Raw genomic sequence first — 18,053 nt, 5'->3', positions numbered from 1 at the left:
GGGAAAAAGAAAGAGAGAGAGAGAGAGGGAGCTAGAAAACGATGAGAATGGAATACCCTATCATGGCCTAGCCTCGTGCTAATCTAATATGACGTCATTAACTCTTAGTAGGAATCCTACTAAGAGTCTTGGTCTAATCACAATAAAGAGTAATACTTAGAAAAGGAAATAACAACTAAACTAGTTATTACTCAACCACTATCCCACGGTACACCACACATTACCCACAATACACTTTAACACTTCCCCTCAAGCTGTAGTATATATTTCCCCCATACCCAGCTTGGAACAACCATTGAGAAATGTAGGCCTAAATAATGCCTTAGTCAACATATCGCCAAGTTGATCGGATGAGTTGACAAACGGAGTAGAAATTAGCTTCTATAGAACCGCATTCCTCACAAAATGACAATCAACCTCAATATGCTTAGTCCTCTAGTGGAAAACCAAATTACTGACAATATAAACTGCAGCTTGATTATCACAATACATATTCGTAGGTTTAGCAACTGAGAACCCCAACTCTTGAATGAGAGATTTCAGCCACATCATTTCAACTGTCATATATGCCATAGCTCTGTATTCGGCCTTTGCACTCGACTGAGCAAGTGTTGTCTGCTTCTTACTTTTCCAGATAACAAGATTTCTGCCAACAAACGTATAGTATCCATTAGTAGTTAGTAGATCTATGATCACCATTGACACCAACCCAGTGAGCATCATACTAACCCATAATCAATATGACCATGACGACAATAAGCAAGACTTTTCCCAAGAGCGAATCCAGAGGAGTATCCACAGACTTAGAGCCTAACATCCCAGTCTCATATAGAAGATCAAAGACATACTTCCTTTGAGGCAAACTGACTCCCTTTGTACTACGAACAACTTCAATACCAAAGATGATCAATTGAATCTGATGTTTGTGACAAAAATCTCAGCAAATATTATTCAGCAGAATGAGCAACTCGATTCAATGAACAGAAATTCAGTCAAATAGATAAAGGGCAGAAAAGAAATTCTTAATATATCCAGATCAGTCTCCTCTGCTTACTTCAGTCTGGAATGCTTTGCCCCCCATTATTGGTTGTTCTTTCGGTAGGGGAGACAAGACTATATGGACTCCATCCTCTCCAGGGCTCTTCAGTATCAAAGCAGCTTGGAACCTCGTCCGCCAGCAGGGTACTGTTTCTCCTTGGCATAAGCTGATATGATTTAAACACCAAATTCCACAGCACAGTTTCACGGTTTGGCAGGCATTCTCTAACTGCCTCCCAACGCAGCCATTCCTCATCCACCGCCAATTGCTGTCTTTCCCTCATGCTGCCTCTGTTCAAATGCCATGGAAAACATCAACCACCTCTTCTTTGCTTGCCCCCTCTCCTCGTCCATCTAGAAAGGGGTGTTAGCAAGATGTTGGCCTCACACCAGACGGATTTTGACTCTCCAAAGAGAATGGATCTTGGTAGACATGACATTTGCCGGCTCTTCCATTTGCGACACTGTGGGAAAGATCGCCTTTGCTGCCACAATCAACCAGATTTGGATGGAGAGCAACATCAGAAAATGGCCCTCTAGATCAAGACCCCTCCAGCTTATTTGGGATTCCATTTCTCTTGACATAAAAAACAAGCTAGCTTCGATCACATCTTTAATAGTTTGAGAACTCGCGAGATCTCGGCAAGTTTCTCGGTTTTTTGAGAAATCGAGACAAGTTGGAATACAATATAAAATAGTACAAGATCTCGGATCTCAGGTTGAGATCTCGGGTTAACCCATAAAATGACCCATCTATTAGTTTATTTACTTACCTAACTCGACAGAACCCGACATATCTCGGTCGAGTTTTGTCCAAAGCTCCCAAAACTACTCTCTTCTTCACCATTTAAAGCTCCTCCTTCATTTTACCTGTGGATTTCAAGACTTGATCTTCAGGAGAGGTGATTCAGCTGCACATTTGAAGATTCAACTACACATCTCCAAGATTCATCACAAATTTGATAATAGCATGGCAACATCGAGTCCCAATGTCCGAGGATAAAAAGAAGTCCAAGTGTAATTATTGTGGAAAGTTGCTATCTGGAGGAGTCACTAGGTTAAAACAACATTTGGCTGGTACAGGTAAGGACGTTGCCTCATGCAGAAATGTGTCGAGCCGAGTGAAACAGGCTATGGCCCAACACTTGAGTGGAGGACGAGCAAAGAAAGCTGAGAGGGAAAGACAACAAATAGAATTTGATGAGGCAGTGCTAAATAGGCCTGGTGTAGAGATCTGTGGAGGAAATCATATTGAATATAGGCCTCCACCTGATGAGATTGAATCAGAAGCTGAGTGGAGAATTTACCAGCAGACTTTAACAGAGAGTAGACAAAGTTTGCATTATGAGAATATGAGAAGACATGAGCAAGCAAGAGGAGCTGGTGGATCTAGCTCAGTTGCACCAGTACAACAAGATGAGAGGAGGAGAAGCACTAACATAAGACAGATCCCACGGCCCCCAACCCGACCACGAGCACATTCCCCAGATCCCATTTTTGAGCAGCATCCATCTATTTTTAGGCAACAAGATGCCTACCAGCCAACCATCCCGCAAGTATTTGGTGGTAAACAAAAGGAAGCATGGAAAGCCTTAAGCAAGTTCATGTTATACAATGGCATTCCAGCTAATGTAGCACAAGGAACATACTATCATGCATTCCTTGACGCTGCAGGGAGGGCTGGCCCAGGATGGAAGGGGCCTTCACCACACGACTTATGTAATGTATATTTGCTTAAGGAGGTAGTGGAGCTAAAAGAGTAAATTAAGGGTCTGAAGCCAAGGTGGGAGATGTATGGGGTTACCCTTATGGCTGATGGTTAGACTGGACCTCCTAGATAGTCCATTATCAATTTCATGGTGAGTTGCAATGGGAAGACAGTATTCTTGAAGTCTGTCGATGCATCGAAGCATGTAAAGGATGCATCATACTTATATAAGAAACTGAAGCTAGTGGTGGATGAGATAGGACTAAAGAACGTTATCCAAATTGTGACGGATAACGGTTATAACTTTAAAAAGGCTGGAGAGAAGTTGATGAACAAGAAGAGTAAGAGGATCCACCTCTTTTGGACTCCATGTGCAGCATGTTCCATTGATTTAATGTTGAAAGACACGGGGAAGAAAACTTTGGTGGTAGGTATGGTGAAAAGGGCAAGACAAGTAACCACTTTTGTATATAACCATGGTTATGCTTTAGCCATGTTCAGGGAAAAATGCAATGGCGATTTAGTAAGGCCTGGTGTCACTCTATTTGCCACCAATTACATTGCATTGAAGAGCTTTCGGACGAAGGTGATAGGTCTGAGGTCTATGTTTGCAAGTGAACAGTGGTTCGGTTGGCATGGGTCTAATTCTGAACAAAGGAGGGCAGCACAACAGACCATTGCAAGTGACTAATTCTGGAAGGACTTGCATAAAGTTGTTGCCATATTAGAGCCAGTGGTGGCAGTACTAAGGATGGTTGATACAGAGAAGAAGCCTACCTTACCCCACATTTATGCTGCCCTTCAGAAGATGAAGGAAATGGTCAGAGCTGCGATACCCCGGAGTGCAAGGTCATACACTAACATCATTGATGCGCAGTGGGAGAAGCACTTGAGTCATCCATTACATAAAGCTGGTGAGTTCAACACTTTAACATACTTTACACTTTATATGAGTTTTTAGATTTACATACTCAAACTCAAAAGCATTAAGTCACTAATAAGTTACATTCTTAGTTTCCACTTTACCAGCATACTATCTGAATCCAAAGTATCAGTACTCGCATAATCTTGGGCTAGACACAGAGTTGTTAGTGGCAGTTCAAAATGTTATTAAGAAGTTGGAGCCCAATGCCAAGACACAGGCTGAATGCAATGATGAGGTGAAAGTATGGGACTTGGTACTTTGGTAGTAAGTAAAGGAATGTAATTACTAAATAGTAAATACTAATGCCTCTAACAATGTTTGAAATTTGAAATGAAAACAGATCCAATACTTCAGAGAGGCCTCAGCAAGTTTCAGTCGAAAACCTGCAGTGGAGGGTAGACAAAAGTCAGACCCTGGTAGGTGGCATGGCATTACATTTATGAGTTATAATTTTATCCCTTTAGAATGTACATATTCTTAATATTCTATATTTGTAATGCAGCCGACTGATGGGTGCTTTATGGTACAAGTTTACCCAACCTGAGGAAGATAGCAGTGAGAGTGCTCTCACAAACTTGTTCATCCTCCGGATACGAGCGCAACTAGAGTACATTCTCATTGATCCACTCGAAGAGGCAGAACACATTGGGTAGCAAACGACTGGAGCAGCTGGTGTATGTGCATTACAATATGAGACTAAGGATGAGGCACATACGTGAAGGAATGGACACCAATGATAAAGAACCCATCGAACTAGCCAACATTTTCCAGGAGGACTCTGATGATGACGAGGATCCCATATTCTAGAGGGTGAGGGATCATGGTACACCAGATATAAATCAGCCTGGAGTAGGCCCGACCCCACCATTGCGTCTGTAACCGGTACAGATGTTGAGGACTATATGTCGCAAGAGGGGCGTGAACATTCAGAGTCATCGAGACCTTTTGAGGCTGTAATAGGAAGTGCTACTAATGATGATGATGATGATGGTGGTAGTGATGGTGATGGTGGTGATGATGATGGTGGTGATAGTGATGGTAATGGTGATAACCCTGCTAGTGGTGGTGGCATGCGAAGTGGTGGTTATTATGATGATCGCTATGAGGGGATGCGCGAGCAACACCAGTATAAGGTGGGAACACAGGCGGACCCCGTGCGTTACACAGGTGAGTCTCAGTTTACGCATGCCACACAGGATAGAGACCAGGGTGACCACACTACGTACAAGAGAAAGAAGGGTCGCAAACAATCACAGGCTCAGGATGATGCCATGAGTATGAACACCATGCTTGGAAGTTTCGAAAGCATGAGTATAGATACTACTAGTGAGCGATAGCCGTGGCATTCATCTCAGCCTCATCATGACTAGGATTATGGCCAGGAGAGCACCAATTCCGAATATAGTGACTATGGTCAGTTTGGGCAGTCAACACATGAGTTTGACAATCAAAGCACTGGGTCTGGTTTTGGCTCCATATTCCCAGTCCCGAACCAGCCATACCCATACATGCCTCAATATGACGGTAGGATCTCATGCCTCAAAGCAACCGCCTCCGCCTCTTCTATACCCTAAGATAGGGGACATGGAATATGTTGATGACAACACTTACATGAGTGCTATGACAAACTATGTGCAAAACTACAGCAACACTATGACATGGGAATTCTATGTGGATATGGTTGGGACTGAATACATTACCATATCACATTTTTTGTAACATTTGTTTAAAGATTGATGTATTGTAAACTTTAACATTTCTAATGCTTATTTAAGTTGTTTACATTAATTGAATGTTTTGATTGCTTTCTATTATTAAACTATGTGTAGAGTAGGGTATTTTAGTACGTCGTCGCCTACTAACCTATGGTCCGAAGTGAAACTCATATTTGGACTTTGTTTTTGCAAAATCTGATTGTGCCATTGTGTTTAAATGGCCTAAAATAGGCTGAATACCAAGTTTCAGACCCAAACTAGGTCTAAAACCCACCAAGTTGAGGCTTCGAGTCGGAAAAAAAAAATGCACCAACTCGGCGAGATCTCGACTCGACTCGGTTTTTCCAAGGGTTGAGTTAGTACCGAGTTCCGAGTTTTAGTACCTTGCATCTTCTTGCGTGACACCCTAAGGAACAGGCACATTGTTGTATCCTGGGACCTCCCCTCTTGAGGATAGGGTTTTGTTTGGCATGCAGTATTTTTTATTTTTTCTCCTTCCCAATTTCTCGGGCCCCTTGTCCTTCCTTTTGGTAATGAATTATCTATTCACCTGAAAAAAAATATATCCAGATCAGCACATCTGTTCAAGGTCAAACCCTAGTCGAAGGCATTTTCTATGGTGATGAACAACTCTTAAAAAATTGAGGATGATCTGGTGGCCAGCGTCCCTCAATTGAATTTTTCGTCAACAAAGACTTGCATGTGAATTACCATATCAGAATATAAATTGGAGAAAGCTAAAGAAAGCTTACTTGATTAATGGAGGAGAAGGCGGAAAAATATACGAATAAGAACAATCGAGCTTCTCGCCAAAAGGTGGTTGGAAGGATCAAACACCAACTAGCCTTGATCAGACACAAGGATCCTTGATCAAAAACAAGGGATTCTTCATGCAGGAAGAGAGCAACAAAGATGAAGCTTTCATTTATCAAAATTCATGTACAATGTTGGACCCTCTTACAAACTTATATAGAAAATTCAAAAACAGACTCAAAACACTAAAAAGGAAAGGCTTAACCTAACCCTTAACTAATTAGGTAAACATAAACTAACTAGAAACTGAGTCAAAACAGGACGGGAATTATAGACTCCTAATCCAGTTTAACTAAAACACTTAATAACTAGCATGGGGTTTTTCTCCTCTTGTTGGGACATCATTGAATCTGATCTGGTCAAGGCATCAGAAGATTCTTCTTCAACCCCAACCAAATCCACGGGATTAACCATACTTTCCTCTGCCTTATTATTAAGAAAGAGGGAGCCTCTTCCATGTCCGATTTCAGGCCCATTTCCCTCAGCCATCTTTTGTACAAATTTATAGCCAAGATTCTTGGGAATCATCTCCAATTAGTGATTGATTCCCTTGTCAGTCCTACCCAGTCTGCTTTTATAACTGGCAGAAGCATTGCAGATAATATCATCCTCTGCCATGAGATTGTCAGAGACTTTGACAGGAAATCCCATTCCCCTGCTACCCTCCTCAAGATTGACATCCACAAAGATTTTGACTCCATTAAATGGGATTTCATCTCCAAGACCCTGGTGGCAATGTCCTTTCCCCCTTGTTTTTGTCAACTGGGATATATTTGTTGGGAAATGCCCCTCTTCTTATAGTGGTTTTGATGATAACAAACATATAAAAATAATAATGTTATGTTTAAGTGATCATAAGAAGAAGACAAGACTTAAAAGCTAATGAAGCTCAAGAAAAGCTTGAAGAACCTTGACCAATTATACAAGAATTATAAATGAAGATTGAAGAACATCATTTGAAAAATCAAGATCAAGGACCCCCAAGCAAAAGAAGAATGACAAGATTGTTCACATGCACTCAGCTTAAGTTAGAACACCTATTGTATTCTTGTAAATTTGCATTTGCATATAATATGCACACATAACCTAGATATACCCTAGGTGATTCCAAAAAATACCCTAAAATTGACCCAAATAGCATAGGAGGTCTTAGACAAAAATTAGAGAAAAATAAAATGAAACAAAGCCATTTCAGGACAACCGGATCCAGTTTCCTGAGAACCGGATCACCGGATGCACACCCGAGAGGAAACAGTGGGCTCCGTTTGTCAAACGGCTCGTCGGATTCCTGAAATGGCTAGACCAGATGACCTGTATTGCCTAACGACTATTTCCTCAAAGGCTATATTGAAAGATCCAGTGAGACCGGTTCCTAAAACGGCAAGCTGGATGTCTAAAAAATATATCCGTTGGAACTTTTTCTCTACAAATTTTTTTTACTATAAAAAGACACTTTGAGGACACAAAAAGGATACCTTTACAACATAGTTATCAAGGCATCGCCTAGCGTCTAGCCTCCTTGGTCGCCTTGATTTTTTACCCTCTAAAACGCCATGGTCGCCTTCCCGCCTTGATAACTATGCTTTACAATCCTCAACTAGCTCGTTTCGAAAACTTGTCTAAATCAAGAATAGCAACTCTATTTCTGGAACCACATCTTAAGTTAAGCCCAAAAAAACAAGCCAAGTACTCGGAAAGGATCAAATGAGCCAAGCTCACCTCAATGTCTCCACCAAGGTAACGTCCACCTGCTTGAGATGGCCAAGGCTTACTCCGCCAAGCCAACTAAATTTAAGAAAGGTTTCCAACAAATCCAAGATTGCTTAAATCTGATTTATTTTGAAGAAGTTATGGTTCGGTCAAACCTTATTTGGTGTACGCAAATGCTGTCAAAATCGCTCTAACTGAAAATATTTTTTTAGACATCAAAACAAATGAATATTTTACCGCACTTCTGGTTTTTAGCACTGTTGCCCCCTCTCCCCTGTTTACTTTGGCTTTGGAAGTCCTCTCCAGAGAGATCCAGATTTGCACTGATCAGAAGCATATCTCCCCGATGGCCAAGTGCAAAGCTCTCAAGCTTACTCATTTAGCCTTCGCGGACGACTTGATGTTTTTCTCCAAGGGATCGCTAGCCTCTCTTGAGTCCATCTTGCTCTGTCTTCAGCACTTCCATGAGCTCTCTGGCCTTCGCATCAATCCGGCCAAGTCTTTATTATTCTTTGCAGGGGTTCCAGAGCTTGACAAATCAGCCTTCTTGGAGAAATCTGGCTTTCTTGAAGGCCGTTTGCCTGTCAAATACTTAGGCCTCCCTTTGATCCCGGCAAGGCTCTCTGCTCATCACTGTACCCCCATGCTTGATCTTATTAGGAAGAGGCTTCAGCTTTAGACGGGCAAGCTTCTCTCCTATGCTGGCAGACTGGTTCTCATCAAATCAGTCCTGGAATCGTCTTACATATATTGGTCAGGCATCTTTGGGCTTCCTCAATCTGTTATTAAATCCTTGGAGTCCCTCATGGCCTCTTTCCTTTGGAAGGGCTCTGAATCAGCTAGATTCCTGCACCCTACCAGTTGGGCAGCGGTGTGTCTCCCTAAAAATGAAGGTGGCCTTGGTATTCGCAGAATAAAAGATGTGAACTCTGCGGGAATCATCAAGCTCATTTGGAGGGTTGCCTCAAAGCAGAAGAATATCTGGGTCGACTGGTTATATTCAGGCCTTCTTAGACAGGACTCCATTTGAACTGCTTCAGCCTCCTCTGATGCCTCTTGGGTCTGGCATAAGATCCTAGCTAGCCGTCCTCTGGTCCTTCAAGCTATTCACTCTAGTATCGGTGATGGGCTCTCCACCTACCTGTGGTTGGATCACTGGCACCCTTTGGGAATCCTCCTACATTTGGTCTCCCCTAGAACCATCTACGCATCGGGTCTACACAGGCTATCTCTTGTGGCCGATATTACTGATCAAGCTGGCTGGTCCCCTCCTCCCTCTCCTTCCCTCAATCTCATCTGGAATGAGCTCCACACCATCTCTAGGAGGCCTGCTTTTAAAGGTGATTATGTTATTTGGAAGACCAGCAACTCTTGCTCCTTCTCTTCCAAGGCTGCTTGGAATCTCTTCCGTTTGCATGGTCCTTTAGCTCCTTGGCGCAAGCTGCTCTGGTTCAAGCACCACATCCCTCGCCACTGCTTCACAGCTTGGAGAATCTTCACCAAATGCCTCCCAACCCAGGCTTTTCTTTGCTCTAGGCAGATGCCGCAGATCTCAGTCTCTCCTGCCTGTTGCCTCTGCTGGAACAATTCTGAAGACTTGGATCACCTCTTTTTTGAATGCCCTACTGCTACTGCCATCTGGAAAGGCATCCTCTCCAAGTGCTGGCCTTCTCTAAGAAGAATCCTCCCTTTCTCAAGGGAATGGATCTGGATTGACATGACCTTTGCGGGCAGCTCTATTTGTGACACTGTTGGCCGATTAGCGTTTTGTGCAACTCTCAACCACATTTGGTTGGAACGCAATATCAGGAAATGGACCTCCAACTCTCGCTCTTACCAGAAGATTTGGGATTCCATTTCCTTTCAAATTAAAGCAAAGTTATCGCTAGCTCCTCCTTCCAGTTGTTCTGACACCCCAAGGAACAGGCTCATTGTTGATTCCTGGGGCCTTTCAAATGTTTCTTTTGTTGCTTCAGCCGGCCGCTAGCTAAGCTTGGGCTTGGCTTTATTTTTCTTTCTTCCCTTCGGGGCCCTTTATTTCCCTTTTCCTTATGGTAATGAAATTCTTATTCACCCAAAAAAAAAAAAAAAAAGATTGTTGAATAATGTACACCAGAATACCCCCATGGGTATTCTAGTCCTTGTACAGCTTTATTTTTATGTTTATGTACTGCCTAGTTAAGTTGGCTAAGCTAGGGGTATTATTGTCATTATGATGTAATTCTTCATATTATAAATATAAGGCTTGTTTGATCAAATCGATCATTCAAGCATTCTCATTCAATTTCTTTTGTTTAACATGGCATCAGAGCCAATTCTCTGATCTAAGTTATACAAAACCTGTTTTCTCCATCAATTCCACCTCCTTTCTCTCTTTCTCGATCTCTCTTCTTCTTCTCTTCTTGGTTCTCTCCATCCTTCAAGGGCAGCACTAATGAGGTGATCATATTATGATCTAGATGCTGTCCTCCATCCCACCTCACCATAGATGATCTGCTTTTTTTTCGATAGCTGCTGTTTTTATTTTCTCTTCTGCGATTTTTTGGACTGCTCGTTTTTTGAAAATCAACCCTATCAACTTGGGAGGTTGATTGTTCACTTTGGAGCTTCACGAGCAGACTTTGGACAGCATCTATCAAGTTTCTCCATCGGCAATTGAAGACTTTTCAAGTTGCAGCCCATTCCCCTACATCGATCTCAACTGTCAGAGTTTTCAGAATTTTTTTGAGGAAGCTTTCCCTCTATTTTTGGTGCACTCGATCTCAGTTCCAGCCCATTCTATTGAAGTTCTTTGAAGACATCAAGTTTCCCAAATTTCTGATCGATTCTGCCCATATCGATCTGGTTTTCTGGAGCTTTAATTGGCTGGCTGCTTGAGTACCTTGATTCCCTCATGATGTCTGATCTAACCACGGCCACTTCTAGAGGTGATGGTCAGTCTACGACTGAATTTCTCCCTTATGCTGCTGCTATTAAATTGGATGGTACAAATTATTTAACATGGGCCAGCTCTCTCTCCTTGACTGTGGCTGGAAGACGACTTACTGGCCATCTTACTAGCACTTCTACACAGCCCCCCTGATGAGGGCCCCCTTCAGGCTCGATGGATTGCTAATGATGCTATGGTTATGTCATTTTTGTTGAACTCCATACAATCTGATCTCTCTAGTCAGTATCTCCTCCTTGAAACAGCCACACAAATATGGACTGCTGCCAAGGAAACCTATGGATAGTTGGGGAATGATGCCCAATTTTATGAGATTCGTAAGGCACTCCATGCTACTACTCAGAAGGAGTTATCTGTCTCCAAACATTATGCTGCCCTCAAGAGTTTATAGCAACAATTGGATCACTACTCTCGTTTCCAGCCTTCTACCGCTGCGGACATTGCTGCTTATCGCAAATATGTGGACCAAATTCGTGTTATGATTTTTTAGCTGGTCTTAATGCTGAATATGATCCAATTTGTGTGCAAGTTCTTGGCCGGGTACCTTTCCCCACATTGGAGCACCCCTTTGCTTTTGTTCACACTGAGGAGACCCGTCAAGCTGCCATGTTGCTCCCCCCTACAGTTGAGAGATCAGCTTTACAAGCTGCTGGTTCCAGCCCTATTCCTCCATCTGAGGGTAATGCTGCTCCGGCTGCTTCGGCAAAAGAGCTTGTTAAATGTGACCATTGCAACAAACTATATTACACTAAAGCTAATTGTTGGAAATTACATGGCAAACCTGCTGACTTTGAAGCCAAACGTGCTCGTGCTAAAACTAAAAACAAGGCTAATCACATTGAAAGTGTAGCTACAGCCCCCACTGCTAAACATGGTCTCTCCAGGAAGAATTACAGGCTTTCAGGCGTATGCTACAGACTTCTGCTGCCTCTACTACATCTCTTCCTGCTGGTTACTCCACTCCATCAGGTTCCCACTTTGCCCGTTCAGGTATTTTCTTTGCTGGTCACTGTGCATCGGTTGTCTCAACTCCATGGATCATAGACTACGGTGCCACTGATCACATGACAGATTCTTCTAGCCTTTTTAATACCGATTCCCCTACTTCTGGCAAGGATAAAGTCAAAGTAGTCGATGGCTCCCTTTCATCAGTTTCCGGAAAAGGATCCGTTAGCTGCTCCCCTTCTCTTACCTTGTCCTCTGTTTTGCATATTCCGAATTTCACTACTAATCTTCCCTCTATTAGTAGCATTACAAAAAATCTGAATTGCAAAGTGACTTTTTTTTCAACTCAATTTGTTTTTCAGGAACTGGAATCGGGGAAGACGATTAGATTGGGTAAAGTGCATGGTGGATTGTACATGCTTGATGATGGGCTTCTTCCTCCAAGAGCATTACCTTCCAACTCTGTCAGACTTCTTCTTTCTCTTCTGTGTTACACCAATGGCATTCTAGATTAGGACACCCCCCCCCTTAGGAAATTTATCCCATTTATTTCCCACTTTGGTTAAGCATTGTAATGAGGAGGATTTTTTTGGTGAGGCTTGTGTCTTGGCCAAACAGATACGTTCAAATTATCTTATTTCTAATAAAAGAAGTTCTTCCTTATTTCACTTGGTTCATACTGATGTGTGGGATCCTAGTTGTAAAGTTTCTCTTTCTGGTCATCGGTGGTTTGTCACATTTATAGACTGTTATTCCAGATCCACTTGGGTCTATCTGATGCATACAAAAAATGAGGTTTTTTCCTGTTTTCAGCATTTTCATAAAATGGTTCAAACCCAATTTAATGCCACTCTCAAAGTATTGAGAAGTGACAATGGGACAGAGTATATGGAAGATCAGTTTCACAAATACCTTACTGCCCATGGGATTTTACATCAGATCAGCTATGTTGATACTCCAGCCCAGAATGGTGTGGTTGAGAGGAAATTTCGTCATCTCTTGGAGGTGGAGAGAGCACTTATGTTTGCTCGAAATGTTCCATCTTTTTATTGGGGGATGTTGTCCTCATTGCAGCCTATTTAATTAATAGGCTGCCCACTCGGGTTCTTGGCTCCAAGTCCCCTATTGAGCTATTACATGGCTCTTCTTCCTTTATTGTTCCCCCTAAAGTGTTTGGCTGTGTCTGTAATGCTAGGGATATGAAATCCCCTGGTAAGCTTGAGCCCCGTGGTCTCCGCTGCATTTTCTTAGGTTACTCTGCTACCCAAAAGGGGCAGAAGTGCTATTATCCTCCTGCCCAACATACCATGGTCGGTATGGATGTGGTTTTTCATGAGACTCTCTCCAATTATTCGTCCCCACCTCTTCAGGGGGAAAGTTCTAGTGAAGATGCGTTGACCATAGACCCCTCCCTTAGAGATGTGCATGATGAGTCTACTCCTATTCCTTCTCCTGTTCCTCCCTCTTCTGTTGGGAGGTTCCTGCTCTTGTCCCTTCTTCTTCTTCAGGGGGAAGAGGAGATATTCCTATACAAAGGGAGATCACCGAAATTCCTACACAGGGGGAGATCACTTCAGTCCAGAAAACTATTGGTGCATTTCAGCGGAGGATTGATGCATCAAATTTGAAGGTTTATGCAAAGAGCAAAACCAGACATAAGCAGCTTCAATCCACTATGACACAAGAACCCATCCAGTTGCCAACTCCGGATCCAGAACCTACTTCTCCACCTAGTAATACCTCTTCTCTTGACCTACCTATTGTTGTTCGCAAAGGTGTATGGGCTTGCACTCAACACCCTATATCTCATATTGTTTCTTATGATTCCCTTTCTCCATCTTTCCGTGCTTTTGTTTCTTCTCCTTCTTCTGTTCGTATTCCTCAAAATTGGCAAGAAGCTCTTTCAGATGGAAAGTGGAAGGCAGCAATGATGGAAGAAATGGAAGCCTTAAAAAAAAATGACACATGGGAGCTTGTGATTCTTCCACCAGGGAAAAGGACTATTGGATGCAAGTGAGTGTTTGTGGTGAAACAGAAGGTGGATGGCACTGTGGATAGATATAAGGCACGCCTCGTGGCAAAAGGGTTTACTCAAACATATGGGATTGATTACCAGGAGACCTTTGCCCCTGTTGCAAAGTTGAATACTGTCCGAGTTTTGTTATCTTGTGCAGTCAATCTTGGATGAGATTTACAACAGTTAGATGTGAAGAATGCTTTTCTCAATGGAGAACTTGATGAAGAAGTGTATATGGACATTCCAACAGGGTTCTCTTGTGACAAAATCAAGGCAAAGTGTGTAGATTGAAGCATGCACTTTATGGGCTGAAGCAGTCACCTCGAGCATGGTTTGGCCGGTTTCACAAGGCCATGATTTCTGTATGCTACAAGCAGAGTAATGCTGATCACACTCTCTCTATAAAGAGGGTTGGTGAAAAACTCACTATCCTTATAGATTATGTTGATGATATTGTGGTTATTGGCAATGATGGTGATGAGATCAGCCGTTTAAAGACCTTTCTTGTTCATGAATTTGAGATTAAGGATCTAGGAAAGCTAAGGTACTTTCTTTGGATTGAGGTTACCAGATCTTCTAAGGGGATCTTTCTCTCCCAAGGAAGTATGTCCTAGATTTATTGGCTGAAATTGCTTTGTTAGGGTGTCATCCTTCAAATACTTCTATAGAAGCTAATGTTCGTCTCGAAGAAAAGGAGGGTGAACCTGTTGATAAAGGCCACCAAAGACTAGTAGGGAAGTTGATTTATCTCTCACACACACATCCTGGCATTGCTGTTGTTGTGAGTATTGTAAGTCAGTTTATGCATGATCCCTACTCTTCCCATATGGAGGTTGTTCTTCGTATTCTTCACTACTTGAAGTCAACTCCTAGGGAAGGAATTCTCCTGTCTCCTCATGATCACCTGAGGATAGAGGCGAAAAAAGGGCTGTAAACGGATCGGATTCGGCTCGGATAGTGTTATATCCGCATCCGCATCCGATTAGCTATCGGACGGATCCGGATAGTGCTAAACGGATACGGATCGGATATTTTATCCGTTTACATGTAAATATAGCTTTTCGGATAGCTATAGCCTATCCGTATCCGCATCCGTTTAGCTTTCGGACAGATTCGAATAGTGCTAAACGGATAAGGACATGGATACGGAAACGGATTTCGGCTATTCATTTACACCCCTAGGCGTATACTGATGTTGATTGGGCTGGTTCTCCAGATCGTAAGATCTCTGGGTATTGTTCTTTTGTGGGTAGCAATCTTGTCACTTGGCGCAGCAAGAAGCAGAATGTGGTGGCTCCTTCGAGTGCTGAAGTAGAATTTCGTGCTATGGCACAAGGCATTTGTGAATTGCTCTGGCTGAAAGGTTTGCTACAAGACCTTGGTGTTCCTATTCGTCTTCCTATGATGTTGTATTGTGACAACAAGGTTGCAATCAGCATTGCACATAATCCGGTATAGCATGATCGTACCAAGCATGTTGAAGTGGATAGGCATTTCATCAAGGAAAAATTGGAAGAAGGGTTTATTTGTGTTCCTTATGTGAAGTCTACTAATCAGTGTGCTGATATATTCACCAAGGGACTGCCTGGAAAGATGTTTCATCCTAATGTAGTCAAGTTGGGCATGAGTAACATTTTTGCTCCAACTTGAGGGGGAGTGTTGAATAATGTACACCAGAATACCATGGGGATATTCTAGTCCTTTTACAGCTTTATTTTTATGTTTATGTACTGCTTAGTTAAGTCGGCTAAGCTAGGGGTATTATTGTCATTAGGATGTAATTCTTCATATTATAAATATAAGGCTTGTTTGATCAAATCGATCATTCAAGCATTCTCATTCAATATGTTTTGTTTAACAAAGATTTATGGAATTTTAGATTTGAGAAAAACCTCAGCATTTAAAAGTTGAAAATTGCACCTACTGCCAAAAATCCAGTTTTTGTTCTTGAACTAGGGGGTTGACTTGTTATCCTTATGGAATTTGGTTTTCTAACTATTTTTATTGGATTCAAATAGGGGGTATTTTCTTATTTATGAATAATATCTTAGTAAATGAATCATTTACTTAAATGATATTAGTGATATTAGACATAAATAAGTGTCTGTCCTAGTATAAATAAGTGTTCTGGTTTCTTGCATAAATAAGTGTTTGTATACCACGGTTTCCCACCGAGATGAGCGAGACCACCGAGATCTCGGCAAGACAATGCATTCCTCCTATTTCTCCTATCATCTTGTCTCGTTGTTTCAAAAAAGTGAGATATTACCGAGATATCGCCGAGTTCTTGTTCCATGGTTTAGGCCCCTCCTATCTCCTTTTCCACCCAATTGGGTCCCATACGGTCTGCCTTCTCAGGTATCCATAGGAGGCCGGTTGAAAGGGGAGATCTTGTTTCTTGGACTGCCTCTCCTTCAGGTCTATTCAGCTTGAAGTCGGCCTGGGGTCTTATCAAAACTTCTTGTTCTTTGGCACAACTTGATTTGGTTCAATCCCATATTCCACGCCAAAGCTTCACAGTTTGGCAGGTCCTTACCTACTGCCTCCCAACACAGGCTTTCCTTATTCAGAGACACATTGCAATCCCTACTTCTTGCATCCTTGGCTGGAATGCCTATGAAGACGAATCTTGCCTCTTCAGCGTGAGTGGATTTGGGTGGATATGACATTTGGAAGTTAGGTTCCTCAGATTGTGACCTTGTGGGTAAACTTGCTTTTGGCCCTGCTATTCATCATATTTGTTGGAGCGTAACCTCAAGAGATGGTCTCCCAACTCTAGATCATTTCAGCAGATTTGGGACACCATCTTTTTCGACATCAGAAGCAAATTGTTTGTAGCCCCTTTTAGATGTGCTGACTCCCCTAGAGGCTAATTGTCGTCTCTTGGAATCTTCCCCACTCTTTCTACTGTAGGTGATCTTGTATCATGTTTTGTTTTCAGGTTTGCTCCATTGTATATTCTTGTCCCCCTTTGCCCCCCTCCCCCTGTTTTTCTTCTCCTTGGGTAATGAATTTTTATTCACCCAAAAAAATTACAGTAAAGCTAAATTTGATCATTATCCATTGAGGCAAAACCAGTAGATTTCTTTTCAGTGCCTTCTCTTACACGATCTACTCCTTGCAGACCAGCATACACTCATGTAAGGCACAAAAGAAACAGTATCTAATTTTAACAGGCATATCCATATTTACCAGCTCTTTCAATTCTCATCCAGATAATGGAATACCATTAGATTATCATAATACAAAGATACTGTCAGAATACCTATTAAAAGAATCTCAGAATAACAGATACAAAACTTAAGAGTGAAAGGACAGAGTGCCTCTGGCTTCAAGAAACACACATTCTCTTATCAGAGCAAGAAGCACTGCACACACATAGCAGTGAGTGTAAGAAAATCTCCAATAACTTGAGATGTACACCATGCTATTTTCACATTCTATAATTTAACTACATTAAGATAATTAGTTGGTTCTGTAGTATGTACTCCTACTCCAAAATACAGAACAATAATTGATCCCATACAATTGATATTTTGAGCTTCAATATTACACCTAATAAAAGAAGAAAAACACATAGAATGTGGTTCTAAGATAAATAGATACCTGAAACTCACCGATACCAGGGTAACTCCATCCCATCCTTTCTGGGAATGAAGGATACTTCAGCTCCCCAGAAGCACCAAGTCCAATCTCAACAGCAGAAATAAGGCCCTCAGCAAATAAGTCATCAAACTCTGTCCTGAACCTTCTCATGAAATCATAATACACCTACATATAATTGAGAATGCCCATTACTTATGAACTTAATAGGACTTGGAGATATTCCCAGATCACCCACAGAGCCTACAAGACCACAGTGTGACCAGAGGTACTTTATTAGCCATAGGAGATCATCTATTTTACTTATATATTTTCACTAGTTAAACTATAAAGAGCCTCAACAAGAAGCAAATATATAAAAGAATTTTCTTTGGCAAAAGTACTGATCAAGGAGGCTTAACTGACAGATCAGTATGTCGAAACAGAGCAAGTAGTTTGCCCTTAGTAGTACGTTATAACTATCGATCTTACGGTTTTAGTTTTGTTCCTTCTATTAAAAGACTCCTTGCCATTAGTTAGTACTTAGTAGTACGTCATAAGGTTATTTCATAGTTCGAGAACTCGCGAGATCTCGCAGAGTTTCTCGGTTTTTTGAAATCCCGAGACGAGACTGCCTACGAGTCTCAAAATGT

The 18,053-nt window shown here is 41.9% G+C and overlaps 1 protein-coding gene across 2 annotated transcripts in view; it reads right to left on the bottom strand.

Moving 5' to 3' along the window:
- LOC122646140 (beta-amylase 8) overlaps window positions 1-18,053 on the bottom strand; it is a 44,332-nt gene that overhangs the window by 12,120 nt on the left and 14,159 nt on the right. For both annotated transcript variants that reach the window (XM_043839632.1, XM_043839633.1), the window contains exon 6: window positions 17,425-17,589. In XM_043839632.1, coding sequence (XP_043695567.1) covers window positions 17,425-17,589 — 165 coding nt within the window. The remainder of the gene's footprint in view (window positions 1-17,424; window positions 17,590-18,053) is intronic.

This window comes from Telopea speciosissima, chromosome 11 (genome assembly GCF_018873765.1).
Source record: "Telopea speciosissima isolate NSW1024214 ecotype Mountain lineage chromosome 11, Tspe_v1, whole genome shotgun sequence".
In the NCBI taxonomy this organism is placed as follows: Eukaryota; Viridiplantae; Streptophyta; class Magnoliopsida; order Proteales; family Proteaceae; genus Telopea; species Telopea speciosissima.
This window is presented reverse-complemented; position numbering and strand designations above follow the sequence as displayed.